At 40.2% G+C, this 23,337-nt stretch overlaps 1 protein-coding gene across 9 annotated transcripts in view; it reads left to right on the top strand.

Moving 5' to 3' along the window:
- Nucleotides 1-23,337, top strand: part of MTRR (5-methyltetrahydrofolate-homocysteine methyltransferase reductase) — a 517,819-nt gene that overhangs the window by 25,177 nt on the left and 469,305 nt on the right. For 4 of the 9 annotated variants that reach the window (XM_072152993.1, XM_072152994.1, XM_072153001.1 and 1 more), the window contains exon 1: nucleotides 17,440-17,729. The exons of 1 other annotated variant lie outside the window; for it this stretch is intronic. In XM_072152993.1, the coding sequence (XP_072009094.1) occupies nucleotides 17,514-17,729 (216 nt within the window). In that variant the 5' untranslated portion in view covers nucleotides 17,440-17,513. Of the gene's footprint in view, nucleotides 1-5,137; nucleotides 5,530-17,438; nucleotides 17,730-23,337 lie in introns of those variants that run through there. 4 more of the 9 variants (XM_072152997.1, XM_072152996.1, XM_072152998.1 and 1 more) reach the window with 4 other exon arrangements.

The following is a 23,337-nucleotide window of genomic DNA, read 5'->3' as shown; positions in this document are numbered from 1 at the left end:
ATGCTTGGGGCAGGTGTTTGAAACCGTCTTCTGATGCAGAATCCTTCTGCAGCAGGACTGTCGCAGCCCACTTGCCCATCCAAAGGTTGTAGCAGTTCAGGACCTTTTCGGGGCCCCTCACCAGTAGCAGTACCTTTGGAGGAATGTCTCGATGTCCTTGCCGGAGGTCCGCAGGTTCCACATTGACACGATGATCCTCCTCTCCTCCCTCTGTAGCAGGCAGCTGCATAAGAATTTGGAAAAGGGGGAATCCAGCGTCGCAGCTTTCTTACAGACCGACATGGATATGAAGGTCACATAAAAGATCCCGGCAACCATGGCTTGGATCCCAAAAATCTCGTGGCTCAGAATCCCCTGGTCCAGCAGAATCTTCTTGCAGAAGATGTCCTTTGACATGTCCGGCACCCTTCCATCCACCTCTTTCAGTTTCAGGGCCACCGTATCCCTCATGTAAGCAGGAGTCTATATCTTATCTGGAAAGACACAGTAAGAGCAGGTCAGGCTATACCCAACTTGCTTTGGACACTTTGCTGTGAGCTGGGTCACCTCCCTGGAAGCTCACCGCCTACCTCAGGGAGAATCCCAGCAGCAGCTTTATACGGACTTTATCGGACACCCACACTTTGCATAAGTTCAGGACATTTGTACAAAACACTGGACTTTGCTTAGATTAGGTGTATTAAAAAACACAGGCTGTGTTTATCTGGCAAACTCCGGGAAACACTCACTCTTCATTTGATTTGGACTTTTTCAGGGGATTGTGGGTTATGCATACATTTAAGCAAATATCCCAAACCAGGAAGTGGACTTTTGGGAGGTTCCCTTCCCTATTTTCCCCCTTGTGTATCTATTTCAATTAAGCTTTTTACACTTAATAAACTGTGAGACAACACTGCAGCAAGGAACAGGCATGCCACTGCTGCAGGTTTGCTACGGCTAGCAGCAGAGGGTTTGGATACTAAATACAAGCTATGGCATACGTTAAAACGGCTTGCGGCACTCAAGGAAAACCACAGGATTCTAACCACAGGATTCTGTGCACATTAACTCATCCTTTATTATAACTGCAGCTGCAGGAACAGCATGATCTCATTCATACTGATACATGTATACACATATATTTATAGTTACACTCACCCAATGGTAGCCTGGCTAGTGACAGGAAATTTATGAAAGTGATTATGAAAACCCAGCATCCATGTTTCCCACATGTTCAATGCCTGGGACTATATGACAAAGTTCCAAGTCACATGATCAAATGACATGACATTGGAGACACTGAGCCTGGACTGGCAAAACATTTTAAAATGACATAGCAACTGCTGATATACAATAATACAACTTTATTGATCCCCTGGGGGGAAATTATTTTGTACATGGTGTTCCGGCAATTGTTACACAGATAGACAGAGGATTACAGGCAGGGCCGATTCAAGGGTTTTTGCTGCCTGAGACGAAAATCCATGGACCCACACCCGTCGTGTCGGTCAGGGGTTAACCTTGAACATACAGAAGGTCTCCCGATTCAATAGCCTGTATTTCATGTCACCTCCCCTCTTAGGTGTAAAAACTTTTTCGATACTCCACCATACAAACACTTATGTTTGTTTTATGTGTACCTCTCAAAAGTGTCTTGACAGGGTAGAAATATTTATAGTGTTGCCTCCAATATCTGTAAATGATATCCAATATACCCATACATTATACAGCAGTGATGGCAAACCTTTTAGATCATGAGTGCCCAAACTTCAACCAAAAGCCACTTATTTATGGCAAAGTGCCAGCACAGCAATTAAGGCAGTAATTTATTGCTGAGGACACTAACACAGTTGAAAGGAGGAGGGCAAATTTGGACTATTGCAGCTTATCTCCAAAGTCCCTATGTACAGGAAGAATTGTTGGGCCAGCATTCTTTGAGCCCTTTTGGGTGAAATTTATTCTGGGGTGATGGCCTGAAGAGAGGGCTCCGAGTGCCGCCTCTGGCACACGTGCCATAGGTTCGCCACCACTGTTATACAGTGTCATGCATACAGAATACATACACTCATGCCCATACAGTATACAGTGTCACGCATACAGCATACATACACTCATGCCCACACAGTATACAGTGTCACGCATGCATAGTAGTTTTCAGACTTAGATTTACTTATTGCCCAAAAAAAGAGCAGCAGCCATTATTTCCCCAAATGGCAGGAGCCGACTGCTGTAGTGATGTGTCGTTCAAGAACAAGCTGGCTCTAAGAACGAGGTGAGCCAGCTCACTTAACCCCGCCCTTAACCGGCTCACCACGCACCCTTTAACCAGATACAATCAGGTTAAAAGTGGAGTGGTGTGGGATGATTGACTGGCCTGTGACTCCCTATTATATATTTAATAAGGAGCCAGAAGAGCCGGCTCTTCTTAGTGAGCAGAGCCTAAGGAGCCAACTCACAAAGAAGAGCCGTAATTCCCATCACTAGACTGCTGGAAGCCAGTGCAGTCAGGGAGTGCGGCGGGGCCAAGGGTACAGTGAAGAGATTCACAACTTCCTGATGCAGGGTTAGGTCCTTCAGAACTGATATAGTGCCGACTGCTCCAAAACTACAGCTCCACTATACAGGACTCCCCTGCACCTAGTTATGTGCAAAGGGTGCAATTTTGACATGCTGCCAGCATCCTGTAACCAGTGGTATGTATGACATACATACCATTCATTACCTACCCAACGACCCGGCACTGCCAGTCAGTGATCCATGTAATACACAGCCCACTCCTCAGTCAATCTATGTAGTCAGTAGTTTATGTAATATAAAGTTCCCCCCAGTTAGTAAACCATGTAATATAAAACCTCCATTTAGTCTCTAATCCATGTAATATACAACCCTCCATCATTCAGTAATACATGCAATTTGCAGTCTCCCTTCGGTCAGTAATACATGGAATATAGAATCCACCCAGCCAGTAATCCACGAACTATACAGCCCCTCATCAGTCAGCATATATCCCAAATTTTGGGCTTTAGAGAGAGGTACTATTGACCCTCTCTTTTTTCCTAAACTTCGCCCATTGTCCCACCAGCAAGCATAGTTTAATATCCACTTCAATGGCCCCTTCTTGTGGCCAGGCCCACTATGGACCCATATAATACTCCCTCTTTTATTTATCTCCCCCATACTTTTAATACCCAAGCTCTCTGTACTCCTATCCCCCACTCTGTTGTCCCTCTCCTCTTCCCATGTGCTTCATCATCTTCATAATGTGGCCCACTGTCCTCCATCCTCCTCATATTGTGTCAACCTGTCCTCCATCTTCCTCATATTGTGGCCCCCTGTCCTCCACCCTCCTCATATTGTGGCCCCCTGTCCTCCATCCTCCTCATATTGTGTCCCCCAGTCCTACATCCTCCTCATATTGTGGCCCCTGTCCTCCACAAAAAAAAACTTTGTTACTTACCTTTCCCTCATTCCCCCACATCAGTACTACTTCCTCTTCTGCTGGGGCTCTGAAGACTCAAATAGGGGAAGGAGCTGGCCAAGCCTAGGGGAGAAGCTACCTACTTGTCTGCTATGAAGAAATGAAGTGGACATGTGAGGAGGTAGCAAGAATCTGAACCCTCGGCTTCTCTGCAGCTGTAGTAGGGGGTCAATCTCCCAACCACCTGGACAGTGGCAGTGAGAATATCAAAATTACACTGCTCACAACGCAAGCTCGAGGTTTGCTTGTGTGGTGAGCCCACATCATGGGTGGGAGGGGGAATACAGGGAGGATGTGGGAGGGTATTTGGGGTGAATAATTTTAAGTATATAGTATTAGCAATCAGACCCTGCAGGGTTAAAGTACCCTGAGGGGTCTGAAATAGTGGTAAAAAAAAGTAAAAATTTAAATCACCCCTCCCCCTTTTGCTAGAGCACTTATGTTAAGGAGATCGCACTGGTTTCCGATGCCATCTTGACTACTGTCCACCATTTTAAGTATTAGTCAGGGGTCAAGCACTGTCCAGTTAGTGTCATGATTCAGCCATTTTTGTATAACCTGCCTGTAAAAGTTTTTCCTTGGCACATGTGAGAGATGATTGACCTTCAGTATGTTCTCCTTCTTATCATAAATGGGTTCTGGAGACATTCTCTGTACATTCTGTAGATAAACATGTCTGAGGAACAAGGCCTGTTAATTTTTTCACAGAATGTGCTGGAAAATTAATTATGGCCAATAGCATTACAGTATTCTTTTCACGCCTCTTTGATGATTTTCTTCTGTGATATTCTGCAGCGGAGACGAATAAACAGAAGAGAAGATCTTTGAGGCTGAAATGTTTCTTGGGTTTGTTCTCTCCTCCCTGGTACTGGGAGTCATGAAAGAGTTAATTTGAAAGTCACCTGTACAACTAAAGTAAGGGCAGTTAAGCCCTAGATAAAAATCTCTAACACATTAATGTATAAGGTTTTATCGAGTCCCAAAATGTCCAATCTATCAAAATATAATAAAGGTTATTCCCGACATTTAACCCCCCGTAACGAAAAATAGCGTCCAAGACTAAAGTGCCACTTTCTTGCCATTTGAAAAATATAAAAAATTCAATAAAAAGCGATCAAAAGGCCATACAGTCCTCAAAATGGTATTAAAAATGTCATCAAAAGACGCAAAAAAAGACACCACCAACAGCTCAGTACACTGAAATTTGAATAAGTTATTAGCGCCAGGACACGGCAAAATAAAAAAAAAAATTTTATACAGGTGGTTTTAATTTTTGTAAATGTATGAAAACATAAAACCTATACCACGTGATCGTACCGACCCAAAGAATAAAGTAGACATGTCATTTAGGGTGCTGTCACACGGGACGTTTATGGCTGAGTTTGCAAACGCAGACCAAACCTTACCCACCGGGGCGGGCAGGTGTTTTGCATTAAAGTAACGCAAAACACCAGCGGTTCGTTCCTGATCACCCGCGGCCCTCCCTGGTGGGTAACGTTTGGTCTGCGTTTGAAAATGCAGCCAAAAAGCTCCTTACATGGAAGTATAGAAAAAAAGGGTATGGATTTTTTAATGTGAGGAGTAAAAATTAAAACACAAAAACAAAAAGGGCCTGGTCTTTAAGGGGTTAAATGTACGTGCTCGTTGATTACATATGAACAGCCCACGCTAAACAGCTGCAGTGATGAAAGGGCTCTTGCTGGGGCCTCAGATGAAGTATCGTCTCCTGGCGCCTCTAAAGAACACTGTAGCACTGAGGGTCCATTGCTGCTTCACATGTTCCAAAGGGAAGCAGTGAGAAAAGTCTCGCACTACCAAAGAGACTTACAGCAGCAGAGGCTCTGTGAATCATCGGCACGAGAAATGCATTAGGAAGAAAATCCATCGGGTGGCTGAATGCACTTCCACTATATTACTATAGTGAGATTACACACTGTCTACAGCAGCATCTACCCCGCTCTTTCCACTTCCGCTTCTCTAACCTTAACTGAGACGCATGACATGTTTAACTTCCGGGTGAAGAGTTCGTGCATACCTTAACGCAGGTTTGTGTTTGCGAAGGCACGTGTCACGTAAGTTTGCAATCTGTATAACGTCTATGGATACATATTCATGATGTCTGCTTTTGGAGTTCATTTAAAAGGTTTTTTTTTCCTTGCCCATTAAATTTTCACGTGGGTTGCAGTGTTTTTACAAGGGTAGTAGATTGCTCCATGATCGAGAGAATATGTTATTTTAAGATTTGCCCTTTTTCTTGTTTAACTGTCACAAGCTGATAAGTATTGATCCATTTAAGAGATGTTGGCAATGCTAGAGTTTATTAACTAACATTTCTATGTAACCTGTCAGGCAGTTGTGTACATAGAAATCCATAAATTGCTGTGGCAAAAGTTTGTTTGCTCCTTCTCCCAAAAAAATAAACTTTTTTTTTTTTTTTTTTTTTTTAATCAAATAAATGTTTCACTTTTTTACAACATACAAACAAGATCATATAAACTTGTTTTAACCAATTTGGTTCTCATAGGGTTTATTTATCAATAATCAACAGAACCGGTCAATAATGTCATGAATAATGCAGATGTTCAAAATCGTACCACATTGCCAATTCCCCTTTTTCATTTTTGCGTTTTCATTTTTCACTCCCCACCTTCACTTCACCACCGTGTACTGAGCTGCGTTATGGCTTATTTTCTCTGTAACAAATTACACTACAAAATGGTGGTATTTGATATTCCATGCCATGTACTGGGAAGCGGGGAAAACAATTGTGAAAAAAACGCATTTGCGCCGTATTCTTGTGGGCTTGGATTTTACAGATTTCACTGTACTTCCCAAATGACATGTCTACTCTATTCTTTGGGTTGGTAAGATTACTGGGATACCAAATTTGTATAGTTTTTTATAAAGGTGGATGATTTTAATTTTAGCAAAGGGGAGCGGTGAATCCAGCAACCAGGCAGGTATGAATCCAGGTAGTAGTAAAATAAAACTTCACGTTGATTTCATCATGGTTAAAAGATTAAAACAGGTACCAAGACAGAAAGAAAAAACTGACGCGTTTCGAGCTATAGCATGCTCTTAATCATAGTCTGCATTCAAAGGTAACAATAGTAAATATATAAGAAAACGGAAGTAGGAGGTGTACACATCATAAGTTATGTCTCGTGGTGATAGGATGCATAGAAAAAGCGGCAAGCAAGATAAAGAACACAGAGTAAATACATTGGATTGCGCTAATACATATACATTAAATCATTTTTAAAGTTTAAACCAAATGGACTTCTAGTTTTCATGGTGAGTATCCAATACGCCTCTCTGTTGCGAAGGGCTTTGACCCAGTCCCCACCTCTTTTGGGGCGGGCTACTCTTTCTATGGGTGTGACTGTTAGACTCGCAGTGTCTCCATTGTGTATTTCTTTGCAATGCTTGGAAACAGATGAAATATTACGTGTGTAAGATAAATGAGAGGAAGAAGCTGATGATGTGCGTGCACCTGATATATGTTCCGCAACTCTGTGTTTGACTGCACGTTTTGTGCTACCAATATATTGTAAGGAGCAAATGGTGCATGCAATACGTGGTGTTACAATTGATAAAAGATTTAATATGGTAGTTGTTACCAGTAGATATAGAAGAAACTATGATAGTTTTTAGTATGTATTTACATGTAGAACAGCGTGCAGAAGCACATTTGTAGCTACCTTTACTAGTAAGCCAGGTTTGTTGTAGTTTAGTAGAACTGAATAGATTGGGGGATAACATATCTCCAAGTGTGGATGAGTTTCTGGCAGAAAAACGACAGCCAGTTTTGAGTATATCAGAAAGGACAGGATCTTGAAACAAAATGGGAAGATGTTTTTTTATGATTGACTTCGTTATATTGACATGTAAAGTTTGTGGAAAAAGTAACCTGATTGCTAGAATTGTTATTTTTACTAATATCTCGAGTTTTGGTAGAAGAACGATCTGTGTGAAGCAACTGGGCTCGGGTTTTGTGTTGTAAGTAATTTTTAGTACGTTTTACATGCGTTTTATTGTATCCCCTTTCAATAAGTCGTTGGGAAATCTGGGTAGATGTGAGTTGGTATTGATTCTCCTGTGTGCAAATGCGTTTGGCTCGGATAAACTCTCCCTTAGGTAAATTTCTAAGTACATGAGAAGGATGGCATCTTGTGGCATGTAGGAGGGTATTGCCCACGGTGGGTTTGCGGTATAGATCGCAGATGACTTTGTGATTGTAAGAGTCAGCTGAAAGGGATAGATCCAAAAAAGAAATGGTATCAGGGGAAGAAGTATGAGTAAAACGTATATTGTAATGATTGGTGTTGAGATATTTCATAAATAAGCCTATGTCATTAGCCTCACCAGACCAAATTACAAGACAGTCGTCTATAAAGCGACCATAATATTCAATGCAATTAGAGAAAGGATTACTGTCAGAAAAAATAAAATATTCTTCAAACCATGACATAAATAAATTAGCTAAGGAAGGTGAAAACCTAGAGGCCCTTGCCTCTGTAAAAAAAAAAATTCACGATCAAAAGAAAAATAGTTGTTAGTAAGCAAAAATAACAAAATGTCCAAAATGTAGGAGATTTGAGATTTGGGAAAAACACTATACTTGTCAAGGTGGTATTCTATGGCTTGAATTGCTAAGTGGTGTGGAATGCAGGTGTATAATGACACCACATCACATGTTATCCATTGAAAATTAGATTCCCAGACCACGGAGTCCATAATTGTAACCCCTTAAGGACGCAGGGTTTTTCGGCTCATTTCTCGCTCTCCAACTTCAAAAATCCATAACTTTTTCATTTTTACGTGTACAGACCTGTGTGAGGGCTTATTTTGTGTGTAACAAATTTTACTTTCCCATAATGTTATTTATTTTAACATGCCGTGTAATGCGAAGCTGAAAAAAAATTCCAAATGTGGAAACATTGTAAAAAAATGCACGTGCGTCACGTTCTTGTGGGCTCAGTTTTTACGACTTTCACTCTTCGCTCCAAATAACACGCCTACTTTATTCTTTGGTTCGGTGCGATCGCGGTGATAGCAAATTTATATAGGTTTTATTGTGTTTTAATACATTTTCAAAAATTAAACGAATGTGTACAAAAAAGAAAAAAAAATTTTTCGCCATCTTCTGACGCTAATAACTTTTTCATACTTTGGCGCACGGAGATGTGTGAGGGGTCATTTTTTGCAAAATGAGGCGACGTTTTCATTGCTACCACTTTGAGGTCTGTGCGATACTTTGATCATTTTTAATTTCATTTTTTATGTTATGTAAAAAGGTGTAAAAGTCGCATTTCAGACATTTGGGCGCCATTTCCCGCCTCGCAGGTCACCGCCGCCCGTAACCATTTTGATAGATCGGCCATTTTGGGACGCGGCGATACCTAATATGTTTGTGATTTTTACTGTTTATTATGTTTTATATCCGTTCTAGGGAAAGGTGGGTGATTTGAACTTTTAATATTTTATTAATTTTTTTATTACTTTTTTTTTATTTCTTTTTTCACTATTTTTAAACCATCTAGGGTACATTAACCCTAGATAGTCAGATCGCTCCTACCATATACTGCAATACTTCTGTATTGCAATATATGGCATTTTTGCCACTGGCTCATTGTAACGAATCTGCAGATGCCAGATAGTCTCGGGTCAAACGAAGACCCGAGGCTACCATGGCAACCGATCGCCGCACCCCCCCACGTCATCTGAGGACGGCGATCGGTTGGCCCACCCGCGCGCCGCCGTCTTTTAAACGCCGCCGGCGACTTTGCCGGCGGCGTTGAAAGGGTTAATAGCCGCGATCGGTGCAAGCACCGACCGCGGTTATTAGCGGTGGGGGTTTGCTGCAATATGCAACAACCCCCACCTCTGTATGAAGAGGACTCAGCCCGGGAGCCCTCTTCATACATCCCTTAAACCTCTGCGGCGTAGAGCTACAGCGCAGAGCGTTAAGGGGTTAAGGACCTCAAACGAATCCTTGATGAAAGCTGGAGTTCTGGTAACAAACGGTTGGAGTATGGTGTCTAACCGCGCATTATCTGCGCGTGAAAAACGCATTGAAATTGCATTGAAAACGCGTGTGAAAAACTGAGACACTGAACAAACTCTGACTGAAAACTGATTGCACTTTGATGCAAAATGTGCGTTTTTCACTGACCAAACCCTGATCGCACCCTGATCAGACTCTGACGTGATCTGCAACGCAAGTGTGGAAGGGGCCTTACTGTGTGCACCAAAAAACAAATTTTCTCTGTTTGATCCCTATTGTTCCCTATAAATCCCTATCTGTGTGGTCACACTTGTCTTCCTTTTTTCCCTGTCTGTCTCTTCTAAACCCAAACACACCTTTCAGTGCGCTGTGTTAGCATGTTTCTGCACTGGACGGACTTCTCAGTGCGCTGTGTGAATAGCGCTGCACAGTATCTTTAGCTTTAGTTAGGTTGTCTTAAGGCAAGCGGGGTGTATTTGTAGCGCTTTTTTGTGTGGTGCACATAGGTTATTTTTTGGTGCCTGTTAATATTTTTTTCAAGAGCGCTGTATATATATATAATATAATATATTTTCTTTTTTGTGTGTGTGTGTGTGCGCCATCTGTGCAACTTGTCCGTGTGGTTTGGTGCGCATTATTATTATTTTATTTTATTTTTTGTGTGTGCTTGCTAGACGGTTTATTTGTGTAGTTGGGTGCTTATCTAATTTTTCTAGTGTACATTCTCTTTTTTTTTTTTTTTTTTTTTTTTTCTTGCACACAGTCTTATTTTTTTGTGTGCAATGTATCAGAAGACGTACACAGTGTTGGAGGCATACATCATGCTTGCCTCTGACACTGAGCCAGCTAGTGGGGATTATGTCCCTTTTTATCTATCATCATCTTCCAGTGACCTGGAAGAACCTGCAGGGTGCCTGGGGCTTCTGCCATTGGCGCGCCCGGGGGCTTCTGCCATTTTGACACAGCAGGGCTCAGAGCTGTGTAGTGTTGTGTGTGTGTGTTTTTTTTTTTATTGATTAGGAGCTGTTGAATTTAATTGTATTCCAGACCAATCTCCACGCTGCTCATTGGCGTGCTTGGACTACATTTTCTGGTATACTTTGGAGTTGCATCCCTATTCCTCAAGCACCCTCCTACTGATCTAATACCTATTGAAAGTTGTTTAAATGTTATTTGTTGTATGAACATTTAAGGTATAAATCTCTGCATGCATGATATATATTGCAGTCTCCACGGCGAGACAAAATGTGCACTGAGGTCTCCACATGCGATAATGGATGGTTATGTACTTGGGTATTGTCCTTAACGATGTATAAATACTGACATTCACAATATACAGACGGTCCCCTACTTAAGGACACCCGACTTACAGACAACCCATAGTTAACCCCTTAAGGACCAGGCCCTTTTTCGTTTTTGCGTTTTTATTTTTCACTCCCCACCTTCAAAAATCTATAACTTTTTTATTTTTCAATGTACAGAGCTGTGTGATGTCTTATTTTCTGCGTAACAAATTGCACTTCGCAGTGATGGTATTAAATATTCCATGCCGTGTACTGGGAAGCGGGAAAAAAATTCTAAATGCAGTGAAAATGATGAAAAAAACACATTTGCGCCATTTCTTGTGGGCTTAGTTTTTACAGCTTTCACTGTGCGCCCCAAATGACAGATCTACTTCATTCATTGGGTCAATACGATCACAGGGATACCAAATTTGTATAGGTTTTATAATGTTTTCATACATTTACAAAAATTTAAACCTCCTGTACAGAAAAAAAAATTCTTCATTTTACAGTGTTCTTGCGCTAATAACTTTTTCATACTTTAGTGTACAGAGCTGTGGGTGGTGTCATTTTTTTGCGACTTCTGATGACGTTTTCAACGCTTTTATTTTTAGGACTGTGCGACCTCTTGATCACTTTGTATAGAATTTTTTTCTATTTTTCAAAATGGCTAAAAAATGCAATTTGCGACTTCGGGCGCTATTTTCCGCTATGGGGTAAAACGCAGTGAAAAACGGTTATTATATCTTGATCGGGCATTTTCCTGTTTATTTATATTTATATTAGTTCTAGGGAAAGGGGGGTGATTTGAATTTTTATGGTTTTTAATATAATTTTTTTTTTTTTTTTACTATTTTTCAGACTCCCTAGGGTACTTTAACCCTAGGTTGTCTGATTGATCCTACCATATACTGCCATACTACAGTATGGCAGTATATGGGGATTTTGCACACCATCTATTACAATGTGCAGATCGCACATTGTAATAGCCTCGATCATAATAGCCTCGGATCTTTGTGTGACAACGGATCGCCGCTCCCCGGTGACGTCACGGGCAGTGACGATTGGAGCCAAGATGGCGGCGCCCACGCGCCGCCGGCTCTTTAATGCCGCAATTGGGAAAATGTCTAAATGTCACAATTGACTTATTTATTAATGGTCCACTTACCTTCTGTTATATGATCCCATGATCTTTATGCACTAACTAATGAAAACATCTATCCTCTTATATGAATATTACGGTCACTATATAAAGCTCTGTATCAATCGCTATACTTTTGTTGTTTCTTTCTATTTTAGCTTGACAGAGCCAAAACATGTTGTTTTAGTGTTCTTATCTACCTGACGTGAAGTAACATGACGCTAAGATGATGCACTGTTAAATTGGATTTTGCATTTGGCATACTGCTAGAGTTTGGGAAAGAGATCGCATTGACTGGCATGATTATTTGGGTTGAAGCATCGCGGTGATGCCACAAAAGTGACATAAGACATAGTGACAAAGGAACTGAGGGATCATAGGAGTTGTTATGGCAGCAATCTTAGAAATTACTCTGCCTACTTTGGAAGGCTAATAAAAACTAAGCTCCATTTTGTGATTTGAGATTGTGCATAGCTTTATTTATAGTATTATGTGTTTTTGTATCCTAGGTTCTTATCCCCTGTAAGAATCTTATCGTTTTACCAAATAGTTTATAAGGCTTAAAACTTTTAGGTGTAATTTTCCACATTTTCATGAAAATCGGTAGGACTTGAGTTCTGAAGGGCTAACTCTGCTTTCAAGTGACTTTGAGAGGCCTAAATAATAGTGAGATCCCATAGAAACTTAACCCCTCACCGGATGTAAAACAACTTCTAAGAACTTTAGCCATTTAGGTCTTTCACTGGTGTCAAAACAAGTGGTGCTATTAATAAATTCATTTTATTTTTTGAGAAAATACTTTCATTATAGCCCAAAAATTTCACTTTAACTATAGTTTAACCTCTTGCCGCACCATGAGGTTCAGCAACTTGTTATGGCTGCGATTGTATTAAGAGGGGTCATGGGCTGAGCTCTCCTTTATACAAGAAACGGCAACAAAAGAGAAAAGTAGATAAGCTCACCCTGTCTTGTAAAGAGTAGCCAGACACCTGGGACATGTACATAGAACAACAAAAGATATTCTTTTCCAGCACCAGCTTTTAAAAATTTAGTTTTTAGTCTTTATTCGTCCATAAACTTCAAGTTAAAACATGTATCTGGAATAACCCTCTACACGTTTCAAGCACACCTTAATCAAGGTGAGCTTGAGTAGTCTTAATCATGAAAAAAAAACAGATATACCCCATTTTTGGGAAACTCCGCACAAGTTATTAACATAAAAACTCTGGCTAATCGGGGACGCCGGAGTATGAGTATCTAAGTTTATTTTACTTTATTGACTTGTGTATAAGCAGAGTTGAAGTTTTGGTAAACGTAAAACATACCATTGAAATTTAATAACCATTTTACCATTTTATTACCATTGAAAGTAATAACCTCTTAGTGACACATGTCAGATTTGGGGAAAATAATGGGCCATGTCAGGAAGGTGAAAAGTGGCTTCGGTGGTAAAAAAAAAAAAAAAATGCGGGTTTCGCTCCAACTGATTTGTAAGTTAATTTAATATTGATGAGACCGTATGGTCTATACTATACTATACTATGCTACGCTACGGTAAGGGTTGTGTAAGGCAGTCTGAAAGTTAATCTGTGCAAACTATTCCTATATCAACTACTCGGGAGCTTTCCATAGACTGCCATTTTATTTTTATCCACCAGAGGGAACTTGCGCTACAGTGTTCCATATGAAGAAACCCTACAACATTGATGGTGAACCTTTTAGAGACTGAGTGCCCAAACTACAACGGAAATCCACTTATTTACCGTGAAGTGCCAACATGAAATTTTAAACAATAACTTATTGCTACCTGTTCTTTCATATCTTTCAATTGTATCAGCTGCCTGAGGCCACCAGTTCAAAGAAGGAGGACAAATTCAGATTATCATTGTAGCTTCTCTCCAGGGTCTCTCTGTAAAGGAAGAATGGTGGGTCCAGCAGGATGAGCTCCAAAGATAATGCACTTCTGTCAACACCTTCTCACTTTTCCCACAGTTCCAAACAGCCAACGAAGTGTCGAATAGAACTGATAGCAGCATCTCTTAATTTGCCTGGGACTGTAGGATTCAGTGTTTGGTGAACTCTGTCCTTGGGTGATGGCGTGAGTGCCCATAGAAAGGGGTCTGATTGCCACCTCTGGCACCCGTGCCATAGGTTCGCCACCACTGCCCTACAATATATAAATATTTTTGATGCTATTTAGTGTCTTGTCATTTTGGAAATCTGTAGTGTTAACATGATTTTATATTATTGTAATGTATTTACATGCATATATGTCTCATGCAGTTCCTGAAGAGCTAATGTGAACAGGATGTAATCTTTTGCTAAATAAACTACTTGAGAGCTTTCCATAGACTGCTATTTTGTTGTAATCAACCAGAGGGAGCTGGCGCTACATTGTTCAATATGAAGCCAAATTCCTAGAAAGTTATACTAACACTACAATACAGAAATATTTATGATGCTATAAAGTGAATTCTTTTTGGCATCCTGTAGTATTTTGTTAACATGATTTTATACTATTGGAATGTATTTATATAATGTGTTATTTATGTGTATATATTCGGGTATGAGTGTTTCCACATGATTTCCCAGGAAGTGGGTGTTTCCCTCTATGTGGATTTCTCATAAAAGGTCTGGTGGACACTCTCACACATGTCATGAATAAAAGTGGGTGAACCACTTGAAACGCGTATAACTCTGTATACCTGGTTGTCACCTGAGCGCAAATAAAGAAATGCCAATTTACAAAATTTCTATGAGTGGGATCCATACATTTTTGTCTCTTGTGTAATGCAGTAGCTGGAAAGGTCATCAATGGCATCTATGTTCCAGATAGGTTTTTCACCTATGCTTGGTAAAGGGATGGCTATTGATGATTAATCCAGGTTCTTGGGTATTGTGAATGGAGCTCGTTAACCCGCACCTGGACCAGGGCTTTAAAAAACCCTAACTGCAATATGGAAGGCTCTCTGACCAGAGCTAGAGTGATACTGTAAGTGAAGCAAGCCTTTGTTTTGTATCATTACCAAAAGAGGGGAAAAAGCTATTGTGTTAGCTAGTGCCCAGACGGGCAGGTCTTTTGTTTTGTATTTTGTTTCTGTGAGTTATGAGCCTGTACAAGTTGGGCTTGTAACTACAACTGACCACAAAGACTAGAAGTCAAATCAGTGTTTGGAACTAAGTCTGCCTCTCTGTGAACTGTCTTGGCACTCACCAGTGAGCTGAACCCATACAGTTGTTGGATTTTGTAGGGGACTTGCTTATCTCTTATGTCCCTGATTATAAAATGTCCTATCATTACCAACGAGTTTTCTGATTGTATTGTATTGCGATATTGGATTTGTGTATTAAATTATTTATTATGTTATTATGTGTTTCAAAATGACACAAAATTGTTGTGTCGGATATTTGGACGCTAGTTTCTGTTTTCTTTACATGAGAAAAAAAAAGTTAGATTTTCGAAGTTGGTAAATGAAAGCCTAAACTAACTTTTTTTTTCTCATGTAAAGAGCTGTGTGAGGGCTTATTTTCTGCATAAGAAATTGCACTTCATAGTGACTGTATATAATATTTCATATCGAGTACTGGGAAGCTAGAAAAAAAATCCAAATGCAGTGAAATTGGTAAAAAAAAAAATGCATATGCACCATTTTCTTGTGGGCTTGTATTTTATGGCTTTCGCTGTGTGCCCCAAATGACATGTCTACTTTATTTAATAGGATCACGGTGATACCAAATTTATATAGCTTTTAGAATGTTTTCATACATTTGCAAAAATGAAAACCTCCTGTAAAAAAAACAAACATTTTTGCCATCTTTTGGAGCTATTAACTTTATTCATACTTAAGTGTACGGAGTTGTGTGCATTGTCATTTTCTATAGTATCCCCCCCAAGACTGCCCCAACTAGTGGATGACCCTTGACCTCTGTTGGGACAGGATGTATCCTTTCTCCAGTGGCTTCGTAGCCCTATAGTTTTGACAGGTGCATCGCAGAAGGCGTGGGACTTGTCCCTTAAACACACCACACCAGTCCAGACCTTGATCGGTCTAGGCCCTTTCCTCTGCCCTTTTTTGGTCTGTGTCTCTGTTTGCGGCTCCGGGACGCAAACGACAGCCGGAGAGTCCTCTGCTGCATCGTAGTGTCCGTGCTGGCTTCCGTCTAACCCTGGTGGCGACTTCTGCTGGAAAGACTAAGACCGAAAGTGACATTTTGGGGAAAGCAATCCGGAAGCAGGAGCTTGAGTGGCAAGTTTCTAAAGGACATCTACCACCGAGGCTCCAGGCTCCATGAACATCTATGGAGTCTGAAGCCCCTCACGCTCATTTGTATACAGTCCTTCATCCTGTTGGTAAATGCCCTTAAAAAACGTTCCACTCAAGCTCCTGCTTCCGGATTGCGTTCCCCAAAATATCACTTCCGGTCTTAGTCTTTACTAAGGATAGAAGTTCAGAAAATCAGCAGTAAGGGTAATGAGGATATAAAACATAACTTTTAATAAATAATTATGTAAAACTGCATCCATGTGAGTACCAGGATGCAGAATATTAAAATACCAAGCACCAGCACTATACAGTACAAAATGCCAAGAAGTGCAATCGAAAGATATAAACCATCCACTGGATAGGATTATGACCACTTGTCGTTATGATAACTATATCACAAACTACGAATGGGGGTAACCAAATCCATAACGACAAGTGGTCATAATCCTATCCAGTGGACGGTTTATATCTTTCGATTGCACTTCTTGGCATTTTGTACTGTATAGTGCTGGTGCTTGGTATTTTAATATTCTGCATCCTGGTACTCACATGGATGCAGTTTTACATAATTATTTATTAAAAGTTATGTTTTATATCCTCATTACCCTTACTGCTGATTTTCTGAGTTAATGTTGGAGGTTTTTTGTTAACATATAATTGATTGCTGCATAGCTTTATAAGGATAGAAGTTGTCAGACTAGCCCTGGAAGATCCACTATTCACCCTTATTCTTAATTAAAAAAATTTTTTTCAGAATGATCTGTCATCTAAAGGCTTTCAACAGACACATTATTTACAGCAGCTTCCACATGGATGCAGTGAAATGGCAACTATCTTAATTTTCCCAAAGGCGTGCATGTGTACAATCGACCTGAGAGACGCATACTATCATGTGCCAATATTTTGGTCTTAACAAAAATTTCTCAGGTTTGCGATCTTGACACTAGAAGGGAAGGAAGTGCAAAGCCCTTCCATTTGGTATATCGTCGGTTATAAGAACCTACTCCAAAATAATGATCGAGGTGGTAGCATTCCCGAGGACAAAAGGAGGTAATGATCATCCCATATCTGGATGACCTCTTAAGTAATTGCCAGCACAAAACAGGAGTTGGTACGCCACAGAGACTTAACCCTTCAACAGCTAGGGTGAATAATCAATGTTAGGAAAAAAAAAACTTGGCTCCAACCTCAAGAATTTTTTTTTTTTTTCTTGGTGTGTTTCTAGACTCCAAATGCCTTTAATTCAAACAGCTAAGAAGGTAAGTCTGAGCCAACAAATATCAACATTTCCGAAGAGACTTTATTGAACTATGACAGGCAATGAAAATTTTGGGACGATGGAAAATTGGATATTAACTTCATGGGACAAAGACACCCATCATCTAAATCAAAAACTAGAGATTCCAGCCTCCATCAGAAGGTCCGTGGACTGGTGGACCAACTTGTCAGAACAGGAAGAGGTTGTACCTTGGCACCCCTAGCCAGTTATGATTATTCAGATGGACGCAAGCCAGTCAGGCTGGGGAGCAAATGTGGCAGGTCATCCCATTCAAGGACTGTGGCCAAGGTCAGTCAGGTCAGTCATCAAACTGCCGCAAGCTAAGAGCGATCCTAGAGACATAAAAGAACAGACATTAAAGAACAGTACTGTTATTAACCCCTTGGCCTTTTTTAGTTTTTTTCACTTCCATTTTTCACTCGTCAACTTCAAAAATCTAACTTTATTTTTTCACATAAAAAGCTGTGTTATGGCTTATTTTCTGCGTAACAAATTGCACTTCATAGTGATGGTATTTAATATTCCATGGCGTGTACTGGAAAGCGGGAAAAAAATTCCAAATGCAGTGAAAATGGTGAAAAACCACATTTGCGACGTTTTCTTGTCTCTGCGTCCCAAATGACATGTCTACTTTATTCTTTGGGTCGGTACGATCACGTAGATACCAAATTTGTATAGGTTTTATAATGTTTTCATACGTTTAAAAAAAATTAAAACCTCCTGTACAAAATATTTTTATTTTGCCATCTTCTGGTGCTAATAACTTTTTCATACTTTGGTGTAGGGTGCTTTGGGTAGTGTCATTTTTGCGAATTTTGATGGTGTTTCCATTGCTATCATTTTTGGGACTGTGCGACCTATTGATCACTTTTTATTAAATTTTTTTTATATTTTTCAAAATGGCAAAAAAATGCCATTTCCGTTACAGGGTTAAATGCAGTGAAAAACCTTTATTTTGATCGGACATTTTCGGACGCGTGGATACCTCAATGTGTTTATGATTTTTACTGTTTATTTATATTTATATCTGTTCTAGAGAAAGGGGGGTGATTTGAATTTTTTAGGGTTTTTTTTTTTTTTTAACTTTTTTTTTTTTTTACTTTTACTATTTTTCAGACTCCCTAGGGCACTCTAACCCTAGGTAGTCTGATTCATCCTATCATATGCTGCCATACTACTTTATGGCAGTATATGTGGATTTTACTCCCCATTCATTACAATGTGCAATTAGCACATTGTAATGCATGGGTTAACACGAAGTAGCCTCGGGTATTCGGAACACCCGAGGCTACCATGGCAACGGATTGCCGCTCCTTGTGACGCCATCGGGGAGCGCCGATCCGCGACAAGATGGCCGCCAATGCTGCCGGAGGCGATCGAGGTGAAAACACTCGCGATCGGTGCTAGCAATATGCAGCAAAGACTTCGGCCAGCGAGCCCTCTCCATGCACCGGGACCCGGCGTGCGCCGTACTAGTACAGCGCGTGTCGGGAAGGGGTTAAAACCTACATATTAAAATCTACTCAGACAATGTTGCCACAGTGGCGTATCTGTGGCATCAGGGTGGCTCGAAGAACCCAGAACTCCTAAATCTGTCAAAGATTTTTTGCTGGGCAGAGAACAATATCTGTTAACTCTCTGCAACTCATATGAAGGGAGAAGAGAACATGGTAGCAAACTACCTCAGCTGAAAAGTCATTAAACCAGAACAAACAGTGTCTGGACAACGACCTCTTCCTGAGGCAAAAAAGTCCACACGCTCTTCTGCTCTTATCATGGATCCAGAGAGGATGCTATTAAAATCTTGGGGCATGTCAGATAAATTAATCTCTACAATAAAGGCAAGCTGGAAACGAGTCGCCTATACATTTTATTTCCCGAATATAGAAAAGATTTGTTTCTTTTTGTAGTTCCAATCCTCCAAACCAGTTATCCCCTAAGATCTCACAGGTACTGGACTTTCTACAGGCTGGATCTGATAAGGGCTTAAAGGGGTATTCCCATCTGGACATTTACATTCGGTTGGATTCATTTTCTTCAATTGGATCTTATTAAAAAAAAGTTTCTGTGTGAAGATAATTTCTCATAAATGTAGTGATATGATAGCTTCCTTGGATACGGCCCCCTGGCTGGAGTGATTGCACAAAGACACAAAAGGTTTTTGTATATGAAATGTCCGGGAGTTGCTGCATGTCGTACAGTCATCCTGTGGTAATGATCGCTGAATCCATGTGGTCAAGCAGGACTTAACCTCTTAATGACTGCCGTATCGGCTTTTTACGGCGCTCATTAAGGGTACTTCTTCTGACGCGTACGCCTTTCTACGGCGGCGCGTCAGAAAAAGATTTTGAGACACCGGGTCCTGCAAGTGCCGGTGTTGGGCTGAGAACTTACAGCCCAAACACCCGGGATCGGAAAAACTCTGGGTTTTTAACCCCTTAAACGCCGCGGTCAAGCATGCCCGTGGCATGCAAGGGTTCTCCCTCCCCCTCCCCCCCGGTTTGCTTACCGGGGGATCCGATCGGTCCTGCTGCTGCCCCCGGGTCCGGCGAGTGACCCGGGGCTTCCAGCTCCTCTACCCGCCGAGTTCTGCCTTCCTGGCAGGACCCGGCTGTAAGTAACTGAGCATGCGCAACATTCTCAGTTACTTAGACTAGACTATAGTGTATTGTAGTGTAAAGGCTTGAACAAGCGATCGGACAATCGTTTGTTCAAGCCAAGAAGTAGAAAATGTAAAAAAGTAAAAAAAAAAAAAAAAAAAAATGAAATCATTTTATTATATAATTAAATAAAATAAAAGCCCCATAATCTCCCCAGTTACACATGAAATGCAAATAAAGTATATAAAACACAAAAACACGTTCATATTTGTTATCACCGCGCCCGTATGAATCTGTACAATAAATCTAAATCAATATTGAACCCGCTCGGTGAACGACGTAAAAAAACTTCCCGTAATATACAATTTTTCATCAAACACCATCACAAAAAATGATCTAAAAAGTGATCAAAAAAAGTTACGTTCCCTAATATGATACAGCTGAAAAGAACAACTTTTCGCAAAAAATAAGCCCTCAACCAGGTCTGACAACAGAAAAATACAGAAGTTATGGCCCTAAAAAGTTGTCAATAGTAAAAACAATGCGATATTCTCCAATATTGGTTTTGCTCAGGAAAATTGACCAAAGATAAGAAAAACTATATAAATGAGGTATCACCGCAATCGTAGTGAACCAGAGAATAAAGATAAAATATTATTTTTATGTTACGGTGAGCGGGGGAAAAAATGCTAAAAATCCCAAATAAAAATTGATGATTTTGTTTGTGTCCCCCTTGAAATAGTTAATAAAATCTCATGAATAAGCTATAGACCCCCAAAATAAATTTTCTATACATTGTATCTCATCCTGTAAAAAAATAAGCTATCATATGTTTGCATTACCAAGAAAAAAAAATATTTATAGGTTGTACAATGTGACAATACAAATCTGCTGTGAATGGCGCCTCCATTCATTCTATACTCCGCTGTGCGCCCATACAGCAGTTTACCATCACATATGAGGTATCAGTACACTCGGGAGGAATTGGGCATCAAACATTGCAGTGCGTTTCATCATTTAATTTATTCTGAAACTGTCAGTTTGGCTGTATTACAAAGAGTGACAAGTTCTTTGGATTTCGTGTTATAGAATAAGAAAAATTACACAGTCAACTATATATAAAAGGTTTATTGTAATACAAAAGTATATAAAGAGGTAAATATCAAAAGATTATACTCACAACACTGTCAACTTTCATTGATGAGCTCCGGCACACAAAATCTTCACGGGCTTATCAACTTACAACTCTGTCCAGCATCATTGATGACCTTCCGGCAGGTCGGGTTCTTCACGGACTATCACCAAGCAGTAGAATGACAGGTATTGACAGGTAGCATCAGGTCTTGAGGCATCCCACAAGTACTCAAGCAGTATAGCATCAGTCACTAGATAGCTCTCAATTCTCTCAAATCCCACCGCAAGTTGATAGTACGGAAGTTTTTTACCCCATGTCTGTGCGTCAACAAACTATATGGAAAAACATATGTTTGCACATGTTTTCTCTCATTATTCTCCTAATGGTATAGTTTCCCATGAAAGTGGCCAGTTTTCATTGGAAAGCATCCCAGGAGATAAGCGCATCCCAGCAGGTGTGTAATGCCTAACAGAGTGCCAAATAAGGATAAGAATATGTCAAACTTAATGAGAATAAAATGTCAAATATAATGAGGATCAAAATATGTTGATTTGGGCTCATTCGCAGTTGAAATAAGGTTACATGAACTGTCTTTTATCTCAAGAGCAGCCATGTTGTATCTTCAACTCCATTTTGGTTTTCCATAGTTTCTAAATCGCAGGTCCATATTGTTTTAACCCATGTGAAACCCTTAAAGGGTTAATAGTTGTTTTACATACATTGAGGGGTAAAGTTTCTATAGTGGGGTAATTTATGGGGTTTACTATTATTTAGCCCTTTCAAAGTCTCTTGAAAGCTGAGTTGTCCCTCAAACTGTGAGTTTTGGCAATTTTCATTAAAGTGAGAAAAATCGCACCTAAAGTTCTGCGCCTCATAACATCCTAGAAAAGTGAGAGGATGCATAAAATATCTCAACATAAAGCAGACATTCCGTAAATGTTAATTATCAAGCTTTTTGGGTAGTTTTACTTCCTGTCTGGAAAGCAGAACATATCAAACTTGGAAAATGAAGAATTTTTACAAACTTTTGCCAAATTTTCACTTTTTTTCAGACCGAAACGCAAAACTTAGCACTTACATTGTACTTCATGTTTGTTTTCTTGTGATAAATTTTATAACTTTCTCAAAATCACCTGGATGTGTTAAAGCATTCCGAAGTTATAACCAATTATCGTGAGACATGTCAGATTTGAAAAATCGAGTTGAAAACTAGTGTCGGTGATAAGGGGTTAATAACGCCTGTCGGGTCACTGGTGCCAAAATGTGAGGTGGTCATGTCCGAGGAAGCTATCTCGTTTCTAGGGGACAGAATGACTACATTTATGAGAAATTATCTTCACACAGATAATTTTCCATGTATTTGAAATTAACATACAATACAATGGGTTGCATCCACCGCCGGTGTAGTTATTTGGTAGCCAATGGAGTGTGGATGCAGGGGTGGGGCATTTAACCTCTGTTTCCTGTTCCTACAGAGGTCAAGGGTCATTTTCCAGTTAGGGCCGGGACATCATGGTGGAGTAATGGAAATGGAATTGACAGCGAGAAATCAATTTTTTAACCACAAAAAATGACAACTTGCAAAGCTCCATACAACAATGTATAAAAATATTATTAGCATCAGAAAATGGCAAAATGATGAAAATGTATTTATTTTTTCTACAAAAAGTTTTAATTATTTTAAAACCATATAAAACCTATATAGGGATGATGGGAGCACAGTGCAAATCGTAAAAACAGATCCCACAAGAAAATGTGGCATAAGCCTTCTTTTCATCAAGTTAACTGCATTTGGAATTTCTTTCCTGCTTATTTCTAACTATCAGTCTTTTTTTTTTTTTTTTTTTTTTTTTTTTTTACAATGTTTTTTTAACATCTACCTTAACCCCTTCTCGTTCCTTGACGGATATATCTGCCGCGGAGCTATGAAGGGTCTATGAGGAGCCCTCTTCATACAGAGATGGGCTTTGCTGCATATCGCAGCAAAGACCCATCGCTAACACCTGCAGTGGGTGCTTGCACCGATTGCGGATGTTAACCTGTTATTTGCCACCAACGCCACTGAAAACATGGCGGCGAGTGGTTGCTGCCATCTTACCTCCGATCGTTGCTACCTCGAATGTCATTGGGGGGGGGGGCGGCGATCAGTTGCCATGGTAGCCTCAGTTCT

This window comes from Engystomops pustulosus, chromosome 5 (assembly GCF_040894005.1).
Source record: "Engystomops pustulosus chromosome 5, aEngPut4.maternal, whole genome shotgun sequence".
Classification (NCBI taxonomy): domain Eukaryota; kingdom Metazoa; phylum Chordata; class Amphibia; order Anura; family Leptodactylidae; genus Engystomops; species Engystomops pustulosus.
Note: the sequence above shows the minus strand (reverse complement) of the source record. Positions and strands in the feature narration are given on the sequence as shown.